Source organism: Jaculus jaculus, chromosome 12 (genome assembly GCF_020740685.1).
Source record: "Jaculus jaculus isolate mJacJac1 chromosome 12, mJacJac1.mat.Y.cur, whole genome shotgun sequence".
NCBI classification, from domain to species: Eukaryota; Metazoa; Chordata; class Mammalia; order Rodentia; family Dipodidae; genus Jaculus; species Jaculus jaculus.
In genome coordinates, this window is record NC_059113.1 from 27,326,335 (window position 1) to 27,343,589 (window position 17,255).

The 17,255-nt window shown below is 42.2% G+C and overlaps 1 protein-coding gene across 3 annotated transcripts in view; it reads left to right on the forward strand.

Annotated features, from left to right (window-relative positions):
• Positions 1-16,968, forward strand: part of Ido2 (indoleamine 2,3-dioxygenase 2) — a 60,299-nt gene extending 43,331 nt beyond the window's left edge. For all 3 annotated transcript variants that reach the window (XM_004668980.2, XM_045131437.1, XM_045131438.1), the window contains 3 exons: positions 648-699; positions 14,463-14,611; positions 16,174-16,968. In XM_004668980.2, the coding sequence (XP_004669037.2) occupies positions 648-699; positions 14,463-14,611; positions 16,174-16,529 (557 nt within the window). In that variant the 3' untranslated portion in view covers positions 16,530-16,968. The remainder of the gene's footprint in view (positions 1-647; positions 700-14,462; positions 14,612-16,173) is intronic.
• The last annotated feature ends 287 nt before the right edge of the window (positions 16,969-17,255 follow it).

Sequence of the window (17,255 nt, forward strand, 5' to 3'; positions counted from 1 at the left end):
AGGTGAAAGAAAGAGAGAGCAACCCTTAAAAGCTGATCAAAGAAATGTAACATGAATACTGAGGATGTGTTTTCTTACACAGAAGCTGGTAGGAAGTAGGATCCATCCTCCCTCCCCAAGCATAGGCACAGACTCCAAAGTGGTTGTCCCTCCTGCCGGATGTAGCTGGGCACTGAATGAGCTGTGTCTGCCCAGTCACGGCAGAATATGGGCAAGACACCTGTGCCCTTCTCTAACTTGGGGTCATGCCATGACCACACTGATGGGCTTGTGTTCCTCTCTGTGAAGTGGGGTGACCTCTTGGCTTTCTTTTTTTCCCCCATTTTCCACATTCTTTTACATGTCCTGTCTGTTGAAAATAGTACTTTTCGAAAGATGGCCTTCATTTCCTTTTGTTGTTGTGATTAAGTACAGAAAAGAGAAGTCCCACAAATAGAGGAGGCTAGCATATGGAATGGCTTAACAGCTCCATGCAGGCCCAGGGGAGTGAACCCAAAGGAGACATTCCATCTGCTCTGCCTCTGTTTCACTCTGGTCTCTGAACAGATCAGATAGGGGAGGGAGCCCCCAGAGAGCAGTGGAGCCCAGGCACATGCAACCAATTGCTTTTTTCCTGTAGTAAAGTTCACATTTGATTTCTTTCCCAGATTATGTAGACCCAGACATATTTTATGCAGCCATTCGGATCTTTCTCTCTGGGTAAGTACAGTTGGATTTCGTTCCTGTGTGTGGTCTCTGCAACATTGCCTGGATTTGTGAGAGGAGTAACAGACAGTAACTTCCTAGCATATGAAGTTGCCCAGGTGACCCAAGCTGGCAAAGTCATCACCTACATCCACTGTGGGATGAAAGAACCCACACGCCATCTGCATGACAAATGTTAATTAAGGGATGATTATTTAAACTCAGAGGGATTGTCTTTAGGTCATTATATTAACTCAATTTTAGTCTTTTTCTTAGAATCATACCCTGATGTTAGAGGAATGAACAGAACAAAAGAAAGGAAAAGAAGGAGGGGGGAGGAGAGAGAAGATAGACCAGTATGTCTACCCTGGTCTGCCACTTATATGCATGCATCTCTCCCCTTGTTATGGGAGCCGTGGAGGGTAGACAGTAACAAAAACATCCTTCTGAAGTTTCTGGAAGAACTACTTTTTAAATATCTGTGCCCCTTTCATTTTTTTAAAAAATCTTATTACCAAGGTCCTGGTATTGGAAGTCTGGGTCTCTGGGGCCTAACTATGTCATGAAGGCACCGCCCTTACAAATTGTGTTAATGTGGTTAGACAAGGTCTGTAAATAGTTAAGGATGTAGCTCAGATGTATACCACTTGAGCAGCTTGGGTGACACCTGGGTTTCATTCCTAGCATTTTGATAAAGAAATGTTTCAGAAAAGTACAAAATGCCTGAAGAGAAATAGCTTGGCTTTTCACTACTCACCCAACTTTGCCCTTCCCCTTGAAACTTCAAAGACCTCTCTGGGACTTCACCATACTGAGGTGCCAATACCCTACCTTAGAATTCCTCCAGAACTGTGAGGAATGCATTCCACTGTGTCTTCTGCTGTGCAGCAGCAGGAAGACCAAGCCTACATTGTGCCATTCCTCCTGTCATCACATGGATATGTGTTTCTCCAGATGGACAACTCTGCTCTTAGATACGCATCTCTCTGCCACTCCATCTCTCCCTCTCTCTCTCCCCTTCTCACATGCACACATTTCTCCTCTCAACCATTCCTACCTTGAAATGTTTTAATTAGCTTGTCGTTAACTGACAACATTAATTATTTTAATATCTAAGTAGTGAAGAGTGAAAGGTGGAGGCAGTGGATGACTGAGGTGTAAAGTGTGAAGTGGCTGTCATCTCATTTCTCATCTAGTTAACTTAGAGATGTCTGGAACACCGTCAGGAGAAAGAGTCTGAGTTGTTCCTGGACACAACAAAAGACATGTGAAATACTCAATTTCTATTGTTGATCCAGCCTGTTGGTATGAAAATGGTGGGGGCAGCATATATGAAGTATTTCCTCCAGAACAGGTGGAATGTGAGATACTTGACACAGAGTCCAGCGTTGGTGTGGGTACTATCATAGGGGTACAGAATGGAAATGTGGTTTGTGAAAAGTGATGGATATATGACTTGTGGAGGAAAAATGGAAGGGAGCTTTGAGGTTTGGATCATAAATGTACCCCAAAGTGTTACACCCTTGGTTGCCAGCAGGTGGTACTTTTGGAAGGACCTTTAATAGGTGGATCCTAATGAGAGGAAGTTCGATACTCAAGGGCATGCTCTTGAAGGGGACTGTGGGTCCTCAGCCCTTCTCTCTCACTTCCCAGCTGCACTGAGACCGTCAGCTTTGCTCCATCACGTGCTCCCCACCAAGGCCTCCTGTCTGGCCAAGGGCCCAAAAGGATGGAGACAAAGGACAACTGGATTGAAACCAGGAGCCAGAATCAACCTTTTCCTCTTTATAAATTGAAGGCTTCAGCACTTAAATCTGTATTATATGGTAGGAGTGTGTCTGCATGGAGTTGGAATTTGGTAGGGTTTTGTCTGTTTCCAAGCTCATGGCACTGTATGGCAAGTTTACACTGGATCAGAAATAGGTGAAGAATAGACTGAGATTGAGTAATAACATCATTCTAGAATGTCTTTGCATTTCACTTTTCTTTTTTTAGTTGGTTTTTTTATTATGAATATACTTTATATGGACATATCATGTATTGGTACCATCATTTACCTCCTTTCTTCCCCATTCTGCTAAGGCCCTCCTTAGTGATGTTGCTGGTATTATCTATGGGTTGTGAGTTATGTGCTGTCGGATCAGCAGTCCCACATTGGGGAGGAGGCAATACCATCCCAGCCTGTGGTTGTTTCAATCTTTCTGCCCCCTCTTCTGCAAAATTCCCTGAGCCATGGTGGGTGTGTTTTTAATCTACTTCAGTGATTAGCACTCAGAAACTTCTGGCTTTCTGCTTTGATATGTGTTGAGTATCCTCTGCATCTGTTTCCTTCACCCCAGCACTGATTGGCAGGTTTGCCATGGAAGCAGCACTCTTGTTCATCACACCAATTCCTCTGTGGTCTCACCTGCACCTTGACTGAATTGTGAGGGGTGGTTTATCTCTTCAGGTCTCATTACCTTCTGAGGAAGAAAACCAGATTCTCCAATGGAGCATGATGTCAGCGAAAGTGAAATAGGATAAGCATTGTTAATCCAGGCAGATTTTGATGGGTGTAGCCCCTCTTTTGGCCAAAGAGCAGTGGGAACTTTTTGTTAGAAACCATAATCTTTGTCTCCAGAAAATTCTGACCTGGTTCCCAGTTCCAACCATGGGTCCCTTTCCACTGAGCAGATCTCTTAGCCAATCAGAAAGCCACTGGTTACCCATCAAGGCTATGTGCCACTACTGCACTGCTGTGTACAACATGTTAGGCTGGTTTCTTCTGAGTATCTTTGACCCCTGTTAACTCACACCATTGTTGATATTTTCCCTTGGTAGTTCAAAATATGCTTTCACTAAATGGGTAACCATTTGGGGACTGGTTTCCATCAGAATTCCAGCCAAATCTCTCCATGTTCTGTGTCAGCAGCATATGGTGACTTCAGCTATAGGTCTTGCCTTTTACCCCCAGTGGGTATTTAGTGCATTGATAGAAGCCTGTCTTGTTTTGGGGAACTCATAGGTCTCTGCTTAATTTACTAACCTATTTCTGGTACTAGGAATTATAGGCCAGAGCTAAATGATCCAAGATTAGGCTTCAACTCACCCTCTCCAGGGTCCTTATTTTCAGACAATCCCCCATATACCTGTTTAGGGTTAAATCTTTTATTTTGCCTTCAAGGAGAAAGGTTTCTGTGGTAACAATTTATCTAGGGTTTGGTTTTATGTTTGTTTTCTCCGACCTCCTCTTTCTGTCCCCCCAAACCCTTCCCTCCCTATTGTCTGGATATCAAGTTGCCTGTCACTCAAGAGCAGGCATTGATGGTCTATATCTCAATTTGATAAAAGGCTGTATACAAAGCACCCAAAGCCCAAATAATGCATGCTGGGGAAAGGCCCAAGTAGTTCCCATTGAGGGAGAGAACAAGACAGGGCTGCCCACTCTCACTGCTGCTCCTCAACATGGTACTAACAGTCCTAGCCCAAGCAATAAGACAGGAGAAAGATATAAAGAGGATTCAAATTGCAAAGAAAGAAGTCAAATTAGCTCTATTTGCAGATGACATGATCCTATGCATAAATAACCTGAAAGACTCTATCTAAAGGTGATTAACTCTTTCATCAATGTGGCAAGATACAAAATGAACACACAAAAAATACTAGCCTTTCTATATGCATAGGGCAAATAAATGGAGAAAGAAATCAGTGAGGCTCTCCCATTTTCAATAGCTGCCAAAAAAAGAAAAAAAAATCAATTACCTTGGAATAACATGGATAAAGGATATGAAAGATCTATGTAATGAAAATGTAAAACCACTCAAGAAAGAAATTGAAGAGGACTTGAGAAGATGGAAAGGCCTCTTATGCTGCTGGATAGGTATAATTAATATTGTGAAAATGGCAACTCCTCCAAAAGCAATATATAGATTTAACACAATACCAATAAAAATACTGGCATCATTCTTCACAGAGATTGAGGAAAAATCATTTCAAAATTCATATGGAATGGCAGCAGGCTTCAGATATCCAAACATATTCTTAGGAAAGAAGAAAGAGAGAGAGAGAGAGGGGGGGGGAGGGAGGGAGAGAGAGAAAGAGAGAGAGAGAGAGAAACAAAGAAACAAAGAAACAAAAGAAAACACCTCTGGAGGTGTCACCATACCCCATTTAAAGCTATACTACAAATCCATAGTAACAAAAAGACAACATGGTACTGGCATAAAAAAAGACATATGGAACTGAATTGAAGACCTAGCCTTTAGGTCAAGTAACTACAGGTTCTTGAATGTTGACAAAGGAGTCAGCAATGTACACTGGAGAAAAGGCAGCTTCTTCAACAAATGATGCTGGATTAATTGGATAACAATGTGTATAAAATGAAACTAGATCCAGTCATTGCACCATCCATAAAAACAAACTCCATATGGATTAGAGACCTCAATATAAAACCTGAAATTATTAAACTACTGGAAGAAAAAAAATAGAGGGAACTCTCCATAAAATAGAAGAGTGGGAGAAGACTTCCTGAACAATACCCCAGTAGCCCAGAAAATTGAACAACCATTTAACCAAAGGGACTTCATGAAGCTAAAAAGCTTCTGTGCAGACAAACATACCATAATTGGTGTCAATAGACTACCCACAGAATGGGGAAAAAATCATTACCAGCTATACCACTGACAGAGGCCTAATATCTAGAATCTACAAAGAGCTCAAAAAAGTAAATATTAAAAACTCAAGGGCTGGAGAGACAGCTTAGCAGTTAAGCACTTGCCAGTGAAGCCTAAGGTCCCCGGTTCAAGGCTTGGTTCCCTAGGACCCACGTTAGTCAGATGCACAATGGGGAGCACACATCTGGAGTTCGTTTGCAGTGGCTGGAAGCCCTGGAGAGCCCATTCTCTTTCTCTCTCTCTCTCTCTACCTGCCTCTTTCTCTCTCTGTCTGTTGCTCTCAAATAAATAAGTTAAAAAAAAAAAACCTCATACAAATGAAAATACTTAGTAGCAGAGGCCAGTAAGTTAAAAAGGAGACATAAAGGGAACAGAAAGGAAGGGAGGAGGGTACTTAATAGGTTGATATTGTATATATGTAAGTACAATGATTGTGATGGAGAGGTAATATGATGGAGAATGGAATTACAAAGGAGAAAGTGTGTGTGTGGAGAGGGAGGGAATTAACACGGGATTTTTTTATAATCATGGAAAATGCTAATAATTTTTTTTTTAAAAAAAAACCTCAAACAACCCACTCAAAAATAAATGGGGCAGAGAACTGAATAGAGTTCTCAGAAGAAGAAATATAAATGGCTAAAACACACTTAGGGAAATATTGAACATTCTTAACCATCAGGGAAATGCAAATTAAAACAACTATGGGATTCCACCTTACTCCAGTCAGGATGACAATCATTAAAAAATTGAAATGACAATAAATGTTGGTGAGGATTGTAGGAAGAGGAACCCTCATTCACTGTTGGTGGGCATGCCAACTTGCACAACCTCTATGACAATCCATATGGAGACTTATGAAAAGGATGAAAATAGAACTACAAACAGACCCAGTTATTCCCCTACTGGGCATCTACTCTAAAGGCTCCATGCTTCACTGCAGAGCAATTGTCTCAATCATGTTTATTTATAGTTTCTCAATTCATAACAGCTAAAAACAGGAATCAATTCAGGAGTCCATTATTAGAAGAATGGATAATGAAGATGTGGTGCATTTACACAATGGAATTCTACTCAACTGTAGGAAAGAATGGCACAATGAAATCTGTAGGAAAACAGATAGACTAACAGATCATACTCAGTGAAGTCATGCAATAACAGAAAGACAAACTTCACTCATTGCTAAGTCTATACTGAATTTCTGTTGAAGCATAACAAACTTGCAGAGACATAATCCTTCTGCAATGTATTTCTAAACTTCCACTTCTGAAGGTCTAAAGTCCAGAGACCTTAGTGGGCTCTCTGTTAAGGTTTTCATAGGTTGAAATCAATGGTAATTGGCACAGTCGGCTCTTATAAGAGTGTTGAGGTAGGGCCTTACTATGTGCCTGGACTGGCCTTGAACAGGTTATACCTCTGCCTCAGCCATCCTTTCAGGATAGTGCCAACATGCCCGGCTTATGTGGGCTATTAACTGTGACTATGGGATAAACTTTGCTCCTAAATTCATGTAGGTTCCTGACAAAACCCAGTTGCATGTGTGCCTGTGTGCATGTTTCTTAAGCTGAGATTTCCACTAATTTAAAGTTTTCCTGACAGATGCTGCTCTGGGTTCCTAGAGATCTTCTTTATTCCTTATGTGGTTCTCTCTAGTCAAGCAGTTGACATTTGTAATCATTCTAGAACCACAAATCTTTCTGTTTCCTCTTACGGCCACCAGCCTGGGAAATGATGCTTCTGTAAGGTGTCATGGATTCAGCTTATCTAGGTGATTCAGAGAAACTCCTCCTACTAAGATCAATGATCTTAGTTACATCTGCAAAGTTCTCCTGCCTTGACATTAAATATGTCATATAGAGAGGAATGTTCCATGATATTAATAGTCCTCAAAATTTGGCTGGTAATCTTGGAGAACTATTTTTAGAATTCTAAATACCAGTGTTCTTCAAGGGGATAAATTAACTTTATTTCCTTATGTCAGATAAGATGATAAATAGTAACAAGAGAATGGCTCTCTTTATCAAAAGAAGTTCTGAATTTTTATCAAAATAAGTTCTGAATCAATGACACATTTTATCTGTGATCCATATAAAGGCTTTCCTTCTGTGTCTAACTTTCAGAATATTTCCTCTGTGGTTATGTAACTAATACCTAAATGTTGTGGATACTGAAAAACACCTGGGTTGGTGAGAATTACCAACAGACTTGCTTTTAAATGTGTTATTTTTATCCTTTGTTTTTGATTTGTCCTGTGTTCTGATTCATAGCCTGCATAGCACCTTCCAGCACGATGACAGCTAGCCAGCATAAGAAACTTTCAGCCTCATGCTTCTTTCTTTCTTTTTGTTTAAAGTATTTTTGTTTGTTTATTTGAGACGGGGGGGGGGGATGGATATGGTGCTAGGGCCTCTCCTGAACCTGCAAAGAACTACACACACACATATGCCACTCTGTGCATCTGGCTTTAAATAGGTACTTTGGAATTGAACCCAGGCTATCATGCTTTGCAAACAAGTACCTGTGACTGCTGAGCCATCTCTCCAGCCGTAATCTTTGTTTCTTTAAAAACATTTTTATTTAGGATGGGGATGGAGAGACGGCTCAATGGCTAAAGGCACTTGCTTACAAAACCTGATGGCCTGGGTTTTATTCCCCAGTACTCATGTAAAGCAAGATACCCAAAGTGGTACATGTATCTGGAGTTTGTTTGCAGTGGCCATAGGTCCTGGCACTCCCATTCTGTCTCTGTCTCTCTCCTTGCAAATATGTAATCAATAAAATAGTTGGAGGTTTTTTGAGGTAGGGTCTCACTCTAGCCCAGGCTCACCTGAAATTCACTGTGTTGTCTCAGGGTGGCCTCGAACTCACAGCAATCCTACCTCTGCTTCCTGAGTGCTGGGATTAAAGTGTGTGCCATCATGCCCGACAATAACAATATTTCTTAACTAAACATTTTTATTGAGGAGAACTGAAGGATTTCATTGTAAATGAAACATATACCTTTTAGTTCCCACTGATTTAATTTATCAGGGAAGTTATTAGCCCTTCTGGAAAATATGTCACTTCATTTTTTTGTTGTCTTAAACTTCCCCTTTTCTTGAGGCTGCTAGAAATACACCATGAGAAACACTAAAAATAGCCTTACTACAGAGACTGGAAAGGAAATAATGAGGAAACTAGTTTCTGTCATTCACATCTGTCTGGTCTGGGAGTGCCTGAGAGAGTCTCAGCTACGTAGAGAATGATTTCCCTTCCTCAGAGAAGTCTTTCTAAGCTGGAGAGCATGGGGCTTGAAAGCAGATGCACTTCTGTCATCCTGTGGCTGTCACACTGGCACTTCCTGTGTCACCTTCTATAGCTTCCCTCGGTGTGGACTACAGGAAGATAGATCAATATCTTGACCACTGACATACCTAATAGTTTCCTTAAGCTGGCCTGCTCCTTTCAAGGATACATTTATGTTCATGTATTTTGGAAACATAACACTGACTTGTAGAATCCTAAGTTTTTCCATTCATTCATGCATTGACCAAATCTATAGTGAGTGCTCAGCACAGGGCAGGCAGGGTTGGGCGTGCTGGGGACATGGTACTAAGGCCAAGCAAGCACATGGTCCTTAATGTAGCTTGTGTTTTCAGGAGGAGGGATAGATGCTGAATAAATAAACATATGGACCCAATAAAGGCAAGCATACTAAAATATGTGATATGCTAAGAGACTGCCTGGAGATACAAAGTAAGGTATAGAGCATTAAGAATGGAGTGGTAGGTATAGATGCTTAAGTTTCTTGTTTACTTATTGGTATTTTGAGAATGCCACATCACAAATGGCATTTGAACATATACCTAGGGACAACGAGGGAATAATCCATTCATATTCCCATTCCCAGTGACGTCTCATGTTGAAAAGGAAGAAAAACAGGGCTCCAATGTGCAAGGGAGCAAGAAATTTTGTGGAGCCCTGTTAACATGGGTAAAGCTGGGTTCCTTTTTGAGAGCAATGGCTGTCTGAGAAGAATAAGGGCACTATCTTTGGCATTGAATTAGCAGAATATCTGCCAAGTGGAAAGTAGACTGAGAAAAGGGTGTAAAGGAGAAAGGCATTTGAGAAACCATCAGTACAATTTGGGGAGGTGGCTCGGATCATGATGGTAGGGAACCTGTGCAGATATGGCCATGTTCTGCTTTGTACTGAAGTAAAAATTCAGTTTGCTATTGGGGCTACACATGGAATTAAAGGGTGATACTAAGAATTTTTATTGATTTCTCAGGGCAGCTCAGTCCTCTAGAAGGTTAATCACATTCAACTCTAGAGAAAAATTGTAGGAGGAGCAGATTAAGGAGGAATTGGGAGATCTGTTTAGGTCTGTTTCCTCTGTGGAAACACCAAGGAGGCAGTTGGATGTATTAGTCCAGAGCATGAGTAGAGAGAAATGATAGAATGGAGTTGGCTTTTGGATAAGATTAGTTATCATCACTCGGGATGTAAGGAGTAAGACTTCCAAGAACTGATCAGGATAATCTGGGAGTTAGAATATCCCAAGATGGGAATAAATGAAGGAGTTTAAAAGACATGGTCGGTCATGCAGACCACAGACAGGAATCAGGGTGTGTGTGTTTGCAAGTGAAGTAGTGCTGTTTATCCTCCACAGCAATCATAGCTCTCACGTTTCTTTCCCACAAAATATTCCTTCACAATTTTACTAGGCCAAGATCCTGATGTTTGACAGGTAACAAGTCTCTCTGGAGGTCCCTTTAATTCTTCCAACAGTTACAGTACAAACTGGGGGAGCAGAAAGTTTTGTACAAAGTCACCACATAATGAAAAGGACAGCAGGGTTTTCCAAAGATAATGACAACAAGTGAACGTTGTTGACTATTTAATTATCTGCAGGCACTACACTAAGGTTGCTTGAATTAGCTTTTACACTGATAAGATAAATATTGATGCTGACACAAAGCACAGCTCTCATCTCAAAGCAATAGGAGAGTTTGTGTCCTTGAAGCATAGATTCAGGTTGCCTCCAGAAGGACATGTTTCAATGTAGAAATGAATTTTTGAGGCTTTTTATGGTTATAGAATGAAAGAAAATCCCCAGCCAAGGCATTTTCCAAATACATTGGTGGGGACCTCTGGTAGGTGCATTGAAGTACAAAGAGTAAATCTCTAAGTACTGGATAACATCTCTGACATTCTTGGGTTTCTTTTGTGGAAGCTAGCGGTCTGCTCCCAAAAGATTTTAACCTGATAGTTACAAGGATGTTATCACATAGAGTTGAGCAATGAATGGTTAGTAAGGGGGCTAAAGATGACCCAAGACTATTTGTCTGGGGATCTTAAAGATTCCAACTTCCACAATTATAGTGTTCTCTTCAGTCAGCACACACATGCCTGTTTTGTCAGGAAACTCAGGCTCACATTAACATGCCTCATTTGAGGAAAGGACAGCTAAGAGAGGTTAATGGGCCCTGCCAAGGCTCACGGTGAGGGCACGGCAGAGAAGACATTACATTTCTTACCTGCTCCTGCAGCGGGCTCTCTTCCTGCTCTTTTCATGCATCCTCCCTTCTGTACCTGGTCTCTTTCCAGAATACAATAGCTCCTATTGCTAACCATTGAAATTCACTGAAAAATCAACCCAAACAAGCCCCCCGCCTTTCTCCTTGCCATATTTGCAAGCTCCGGGCAGAGAAAAGGACTAGTACAGGCAAGGTGGGTGCATTCGGGTTTACATGCTGGCACCATGTGTCCCTTCTCTTGAAAACAACTTATATCTACAAAAATTAGAGACATCATTATAAATCTCTGTGATGATTCACACTGATTGTCAACTTTACAGGACCTAGAATCACTTTTTTTTAATCTGGATCAAGTTAGTCTCTAGGCATGTCTGTGAGGGGTTGTCTTGATTATGTTAATTGAAATGGAAGACATACTATTGTGATTTGAAAGCAAAATGCTCTCCATAGCCTAAGGTGTGTGTGGCTGTTCCTCAAGCTTGGTTCTGACCTAGTGGAGTCTTTGTGAGGCCTTACTAAAGGAGGTGTGGCCATCGCAGGAGGCCTTGGACTTTTATAATCTCTCTTTTCTGCCCAGTACTAGCTAATTCATTCTTGGTGTTTCCTGTGTGTGCCAATACGTGATGATATGAGTCTCTTTCCTTCTCAGAAATGCTTTTCTGCCATGTCAAAACTTCTCCTTTAAACTGTAAATCAGAAATAAATCTTTTTCTTTCATAAGCTGCTTTTGGTCGGGTGTTTTGTCGCCAGCAATGAGATACTAACTTCTACAGAAAGTTAATAGCAGTAAGTGGAGCTATTGTTATTCTGAACCTTACCATGTGATTTTTAGCTTACCTGGTTTTCAGGAGGAATAGGGAAAGATTTTTAACATTGCAGTAGTAAAGCAAAGCTTAGTAGACTATCCTGGTGTGAGTTTGAAAACAAATGCAAAGATGGTGTCTCACCTTGGAACTGTCATGATACTTGTGACTGCTCAGACTAGGAAAAATTGCACATGAAAATAATAGGTGGAAGTGTAAGAGAGGGAATCAGGGACAAAAGAAAAAATGAGGAAGGGAATGAGGAAAAAGGATTGGAAGAGATAGGAGAGGAGGGGAGACGAGAGATTAGTGTGACCACGAGCCGCAGGTTCTCCCAGCTGCTGTCTGTGGTTTCTGTTAGCTACAGCGCTGTTTCGTGTCTTCCTTGTTGCTGTGCTTGTTCGCCATGCTTGTCACCAGTGATGCCTACTGAGACAACGCTTTTGAGAAGGTGCTCTCATGGATGGCTAGAGCTGATAGCTCTGCAGCTGATACCTATGAATACCATAGTAATCAGTGTTTTGGGACAGGAGGTGTGTGTGTGTGTGTGTGTGTGTGTGTGTGTGTGTGTGTGAGAGAGAGAGAGAGAGAGAGAGAGAGAGAGAGAGAGAGAGAGAGAGAGCATGCAAGTGCATACACTTGTGAAGCTGTACCTGTAGGGTTGCAAGTATCAGGTTACTGAATTTCAGGAGAGCAGAATAAGTGGATACCTTCTAGATTATTATGTTCAGCATGGATTAAGTCATTGCAATGGCACATTTTAATTTTTATTTATTTATTTATTGACAACTTCCATGATTGTAAACAATATCCCATGGTAATTCCCTTTGCCCCCACACTTTCCCCTTTGAAACTCCACTCTCCATCATAACCCCTTCCCATCTCAATTAGTTTCTCTTTTATTTTGATGTCATGCTGTTTTCCTCCTATTATGATGGTCTTGTGTAGGTAGTGTCAGACACTGTGAGGTCATGGATATCTAGGCCATTTTGTGTCTGGAGGAGCATGTTGTAAGGAGTCTTACCCTTCCTTTGGCTCTTACATTCTTTCTGCCACCTCTTCTGCAATGGACCCTGAGCTTTGGAAGGTGTGATAGAGATATTTCAGTGCTGAACATTCCTTTGTCACTTCTTTCCAGTACCATAGTGCCTTCTGAGTCATCCAAAGGTCACTGCCATCTGAAAAGAGAAGGTTCTCTAACCAAAAATGAGGGTAGCATTAATATAAGGGTATGAACATTAAGAGAAGTGCTTACTGGGCAGTTTGATGAGCATAGTACATACATTTAGCCAGACAGCAGCAACATTACACTCCATAGCAGATGAGCCACTATTTCCCATTGGCTCATTTGGCCTGGCTGGCCAAATATAAGGAGTGCAATGTCCACTGTTGAGTATCTTTACTGGTGATTTCTCTCCCATCTAACTGCATGCAGCATGGCTTTTTCTAGCTTTCTGTCAGCTGGTCTACATGGAGGAGGTTTTCAGCTCAGGTCCAACAGGATTTCTCAGTGGCCTTGCAGCCCAAGTATGTGGAGTCTCCTGCAATAGGGTCTTACCATCTATTCCTGGTGGGAAACCAAGGGCCTCAGCAATGGCCTGTAATGTTTTGGGAGCATTAGGGACCTCCCTGGCCAACAATTCACTGTAAGGTATCCTGGCACTGAATTTTTTTTTCTCAATTTTTATTAACATTTTCCATGATTATAAAAAATATTCACCCCCCCCCCACTTTCCCCTTTGAAATTCCATTCTCCATCATATCTCCTCCCCATCTCAGTCAGTCTCTCTTTTATTTTGATGTCATGCTCTTTTCCTCCTCTTATGATGGTCTTGTGTAGGTAGTGTCAGGCACTGTGAGGTCATGGATAGCCAGGTCATTTTATGTCTGGAGGAGCATGTTGTAAGGAGTCCAACCCTTCCTTTGGCTCTTACGTTCTTTCTGCCACCTCTTCTGCATTAGACTCTGAACCTTGGAAGGTGTGACCGAGATGTTACTCAGTACTCCATTTTCTTCTTTCCAGTGCTACGGTACCTTCTGAGTCATTCCAAGGTCACTGCCATCTGAAAAGAGAAGATTCTCTACCCAAAGTGAGAGTAGTGTTAATATAACGGTATAAATATTAAGAGAAACCTGGCACTGAAAATTTTCTAGTAACAATCTGTGGCTCCTGAGTGTTCCATTGTTCAAAAAAAGTAGGTCTCCCTATGACTTAGTTATATTTTCTTAGATTTTGATTATCTCTCACTCCATCTTTCCTTTACTCAATCTCTTCCCCTGACCTCATTTAGGCCTTTTCTCCCCCATTAATCTGTTCTTCTACTTACATATATACAATACCATTCTATTAAATTCTCCCACCCTGCCTTCCTATTCCCTTTATATCTCCTGTCTAGATTACTGGCTAGTCCAGGCTGACCTGGATGGAATTCACTATGTAGTCTCAGGCTGGTCTTGAACTGCTACCTCTGCCTCTTGAGTGCTGGGATTAAAGGCATGTGCCACCATGCCCAACCAATGGCACTTTTTCAACAACTATGTGGTTGGACAATTCCAAAGATTCCTTTCTAAGCAGCCATTACTTCTGTGGAAGAATTCTTTATATATGGAAAAGAAGAATTGTGATAATCATGCATGTTATGAGGTCAAGGTAACACTTCCTTTTGTTCCTTCAAAGAGTGGCCGACCCTTCATGGGCTACTGCTGGCATCACGCCCCTTCCTTGCTGGCTGTTTCTACATGAAAGAAGATACTGATGGCTCCAGCTCAGAGGTCCCCTTCATCTCTTGACATTTGCTCCTGCTTAGGTGGAAGGACAACCCTGCAATGCCCACGGGGCTGATCTATGAGGGCGTGTCCACGGAGCCCCTGTGGTACTCTGGAGGGAGCGCAGCCCAGAGCTCAGTGCTTCATGCCTTCGATGAGTTCCTGGGCATTCGTCATTGCAAGGAAAGTGGTAAGCCAGGAAGTTTCACTTGCTTTTTATTTACTTTTTTCTCAAGAAGAGAGATGGGCCGAATAGGGAGGCATGTTTGCTAGTTGATAAAACCAAGACTGAAAGAAAATGTGACAGTCTGTACATCTCTATACCAGCCAAAGCTGTCCTGCCAATTGCACCGCGTCACATAAGTTAATATTTGAATACCATACCTCAGCAGAATCCTGTGTAAGTCCAAGATTAAAACACTATGGTCCCTGCTTCTACTCTCTGTGACTGGGTGATGTGGGATTAGGCCATATATATATTCTACAATGGGGGGTGGATCTGGAATTCTAAGGCTATGAGGTTGTGTGGCTGAGTCCCAAGCCCGTGGGCCTGGACTTCCCCCTGTCCCACAAAATGCTAAAAATTACAGCCTTTCTATTTAGTACAGAAATGTCAGGTATGTATTATGTTGGAACCTTGAAACCAGTTACTGCTTTGCCTGTGTATTTTGATAGCTATAAAAAGTTAGTCCTGGGCTGGAGAGATGGCTTAGCGGTTAAGCGCTTGCCTGTGAAGCCTAAGGACCCCGGTTCAAGGCTCGGTTCCCCAGGTCCCACGTTAGCCAGATGCACAAGGGGGCGCACGCGTCTGGAGTTCATTTGCAGTGGCTGGAAGCCCTGGCGCGCTCATTTTCTCTCTCTCCCTCTATCTGTCTTTCTCTCTATGTCTGTCGCTCTCAAATAAATAAAAAAAAAATGAACAACAACAAAAAAAGTTAGTTCATAGCATTAAAAAAAAATGACAAAAGCTGTCTGATCTCACCCACAAATGCCAGTTCTCGGGCTGGAAAGTTGGCTTAGTGGTTGAGGTACGTACCTGCAAAGACTAAGGACCCAGGTTTGATTCTACAGGTCCTATGTAAACCACATGCACCTGTGTCTGGAGTTTGCTTGCAATGATTGGAGACCCTGGTGCATCCATTCTCTCTTTCTCCCTTTCTCTGTCTTTAATAAATAAATAAAAACAAATATTTAAAACATTTTGAAAAGTCAGTTCTCTAGAATTGTCATGACTTCAAAGAGTTCTGCATCTGATGAGGCTAACCATTGATCTAATACACATCATGTTAATTAAGCAGTGATCACTAAAACAATTCCACATTCTTTATCTTTTGCCCTGCACACACACTGTTTTTCTTTCCTTGCTCCCTACCAGCAAAAGAAGAATTTAAGAAACAAAATGCATTATAGTATTTAGCTAGTATTTAGTATTTAGAGTTGAAAGGCTTGTGTGCTGATTGTAGCCATCCCTCAGCACCGATCAGGAAACCGTTCACGTATATACCTTGACTAGTAGATTTATTTCCAGCTCAGTTATCTGAATATGTTCATTTCCTTTTCTCTTCCCCATCCTCGTCGATAGCCAGAAATACACATTTGAGTATATGGCATCTAACAAGCAAAGGAATTGGTGGTAGACTGGGTTAGGTTCCATCTGCAGTTTCTAGTCTAACCCTTGTGTCGGGAATAGTGAGCAAACTCTCCTGTGTCCTCATGTGGGGCTAAAATGTTACACTGGCTTGTTTCTTTCAGCAGACTTTCTGCACAGAATGAGGGACTACATGCCTCCTTCCCACAAGGCCTTCATTGAAGACATCCGCTCAGCTCCTGCACTGAGGGGCCGTGTCCTGGCCTGCGGCCCTGGGCCTTGCCTGACCGCCTATAACCAGTGTTTGCAGGCCCTGGCGGAACTGCGCCGCTATCACATCACAGTTGTGGCCAGATATCTTGTGACAGCTGCAGCCAGAGCCAGGAGCAGGAGCCAGGGGGATCTCCTGAGGCCGCCCAAGGCCCTGGAAGACAGGGGCACAGGGGGTACCCCAGTGCTGAGCTTCCTGAAGAGCGTACGGGAGGCAACCTTGGATGCCATCATATGTCCTCGTGCCTAGAAAACCACTTTTGTTCCAGCAGGGCAGAGCCCTCATGTGAACAGGAACGGAGAGTTTGGGTCAGTGCTCTGCCAGGAACCACCCAAAGTGACCTCAGCCCTGTGTCTCTTCTCCACAGAAAACAATATTCACTTTTGTTGATATTCCTGATCCTCCTGTAGCTTCTCAGAATGTTTACCTAGCCAGAGCTAGCCCCCAGTCACTGCCACCCAGGAAAGACTGGTGACCTGTTTCTATTCAGGACCCCACAGACATGATGTGCCCTGCTCACTGTGCCAAATCAGAGAAAGCCAAACTCTGTTTAAAAACCAAATCAAGATCTCCTGGGCATGGTGGTGCATGCCTTTAATCCCAGCACTTGGGATGATAGAGGCTACCCTGAGACTACATAGTGGATTCCAGGTCAGCCTAAGCTACAGTGAAACCCTACCTCAAAAAAAACAGAAAAAAAAAAAAAAATCAAACTGGTGTGGAGATACATGCTTTTAATCACAACACTCAGGAGGCAGATATAGGAGGATTGCCATGACTACAAAGCCAGCCTGAGATGATATAATAAATTCTAGGTCAGCCTGGTCTAGAATGAGACCCTACTTTGAAATAAACAATAAAAACCTAATAAAGCTGCACAAGGACATATTACCTTATCATTTTGTCCCTCCTTCCTCCTCTATCTACTTTCTTCCTCCCTTATTCCCTTCCTCCCTTCTCCCTCTTTTCTTCCTT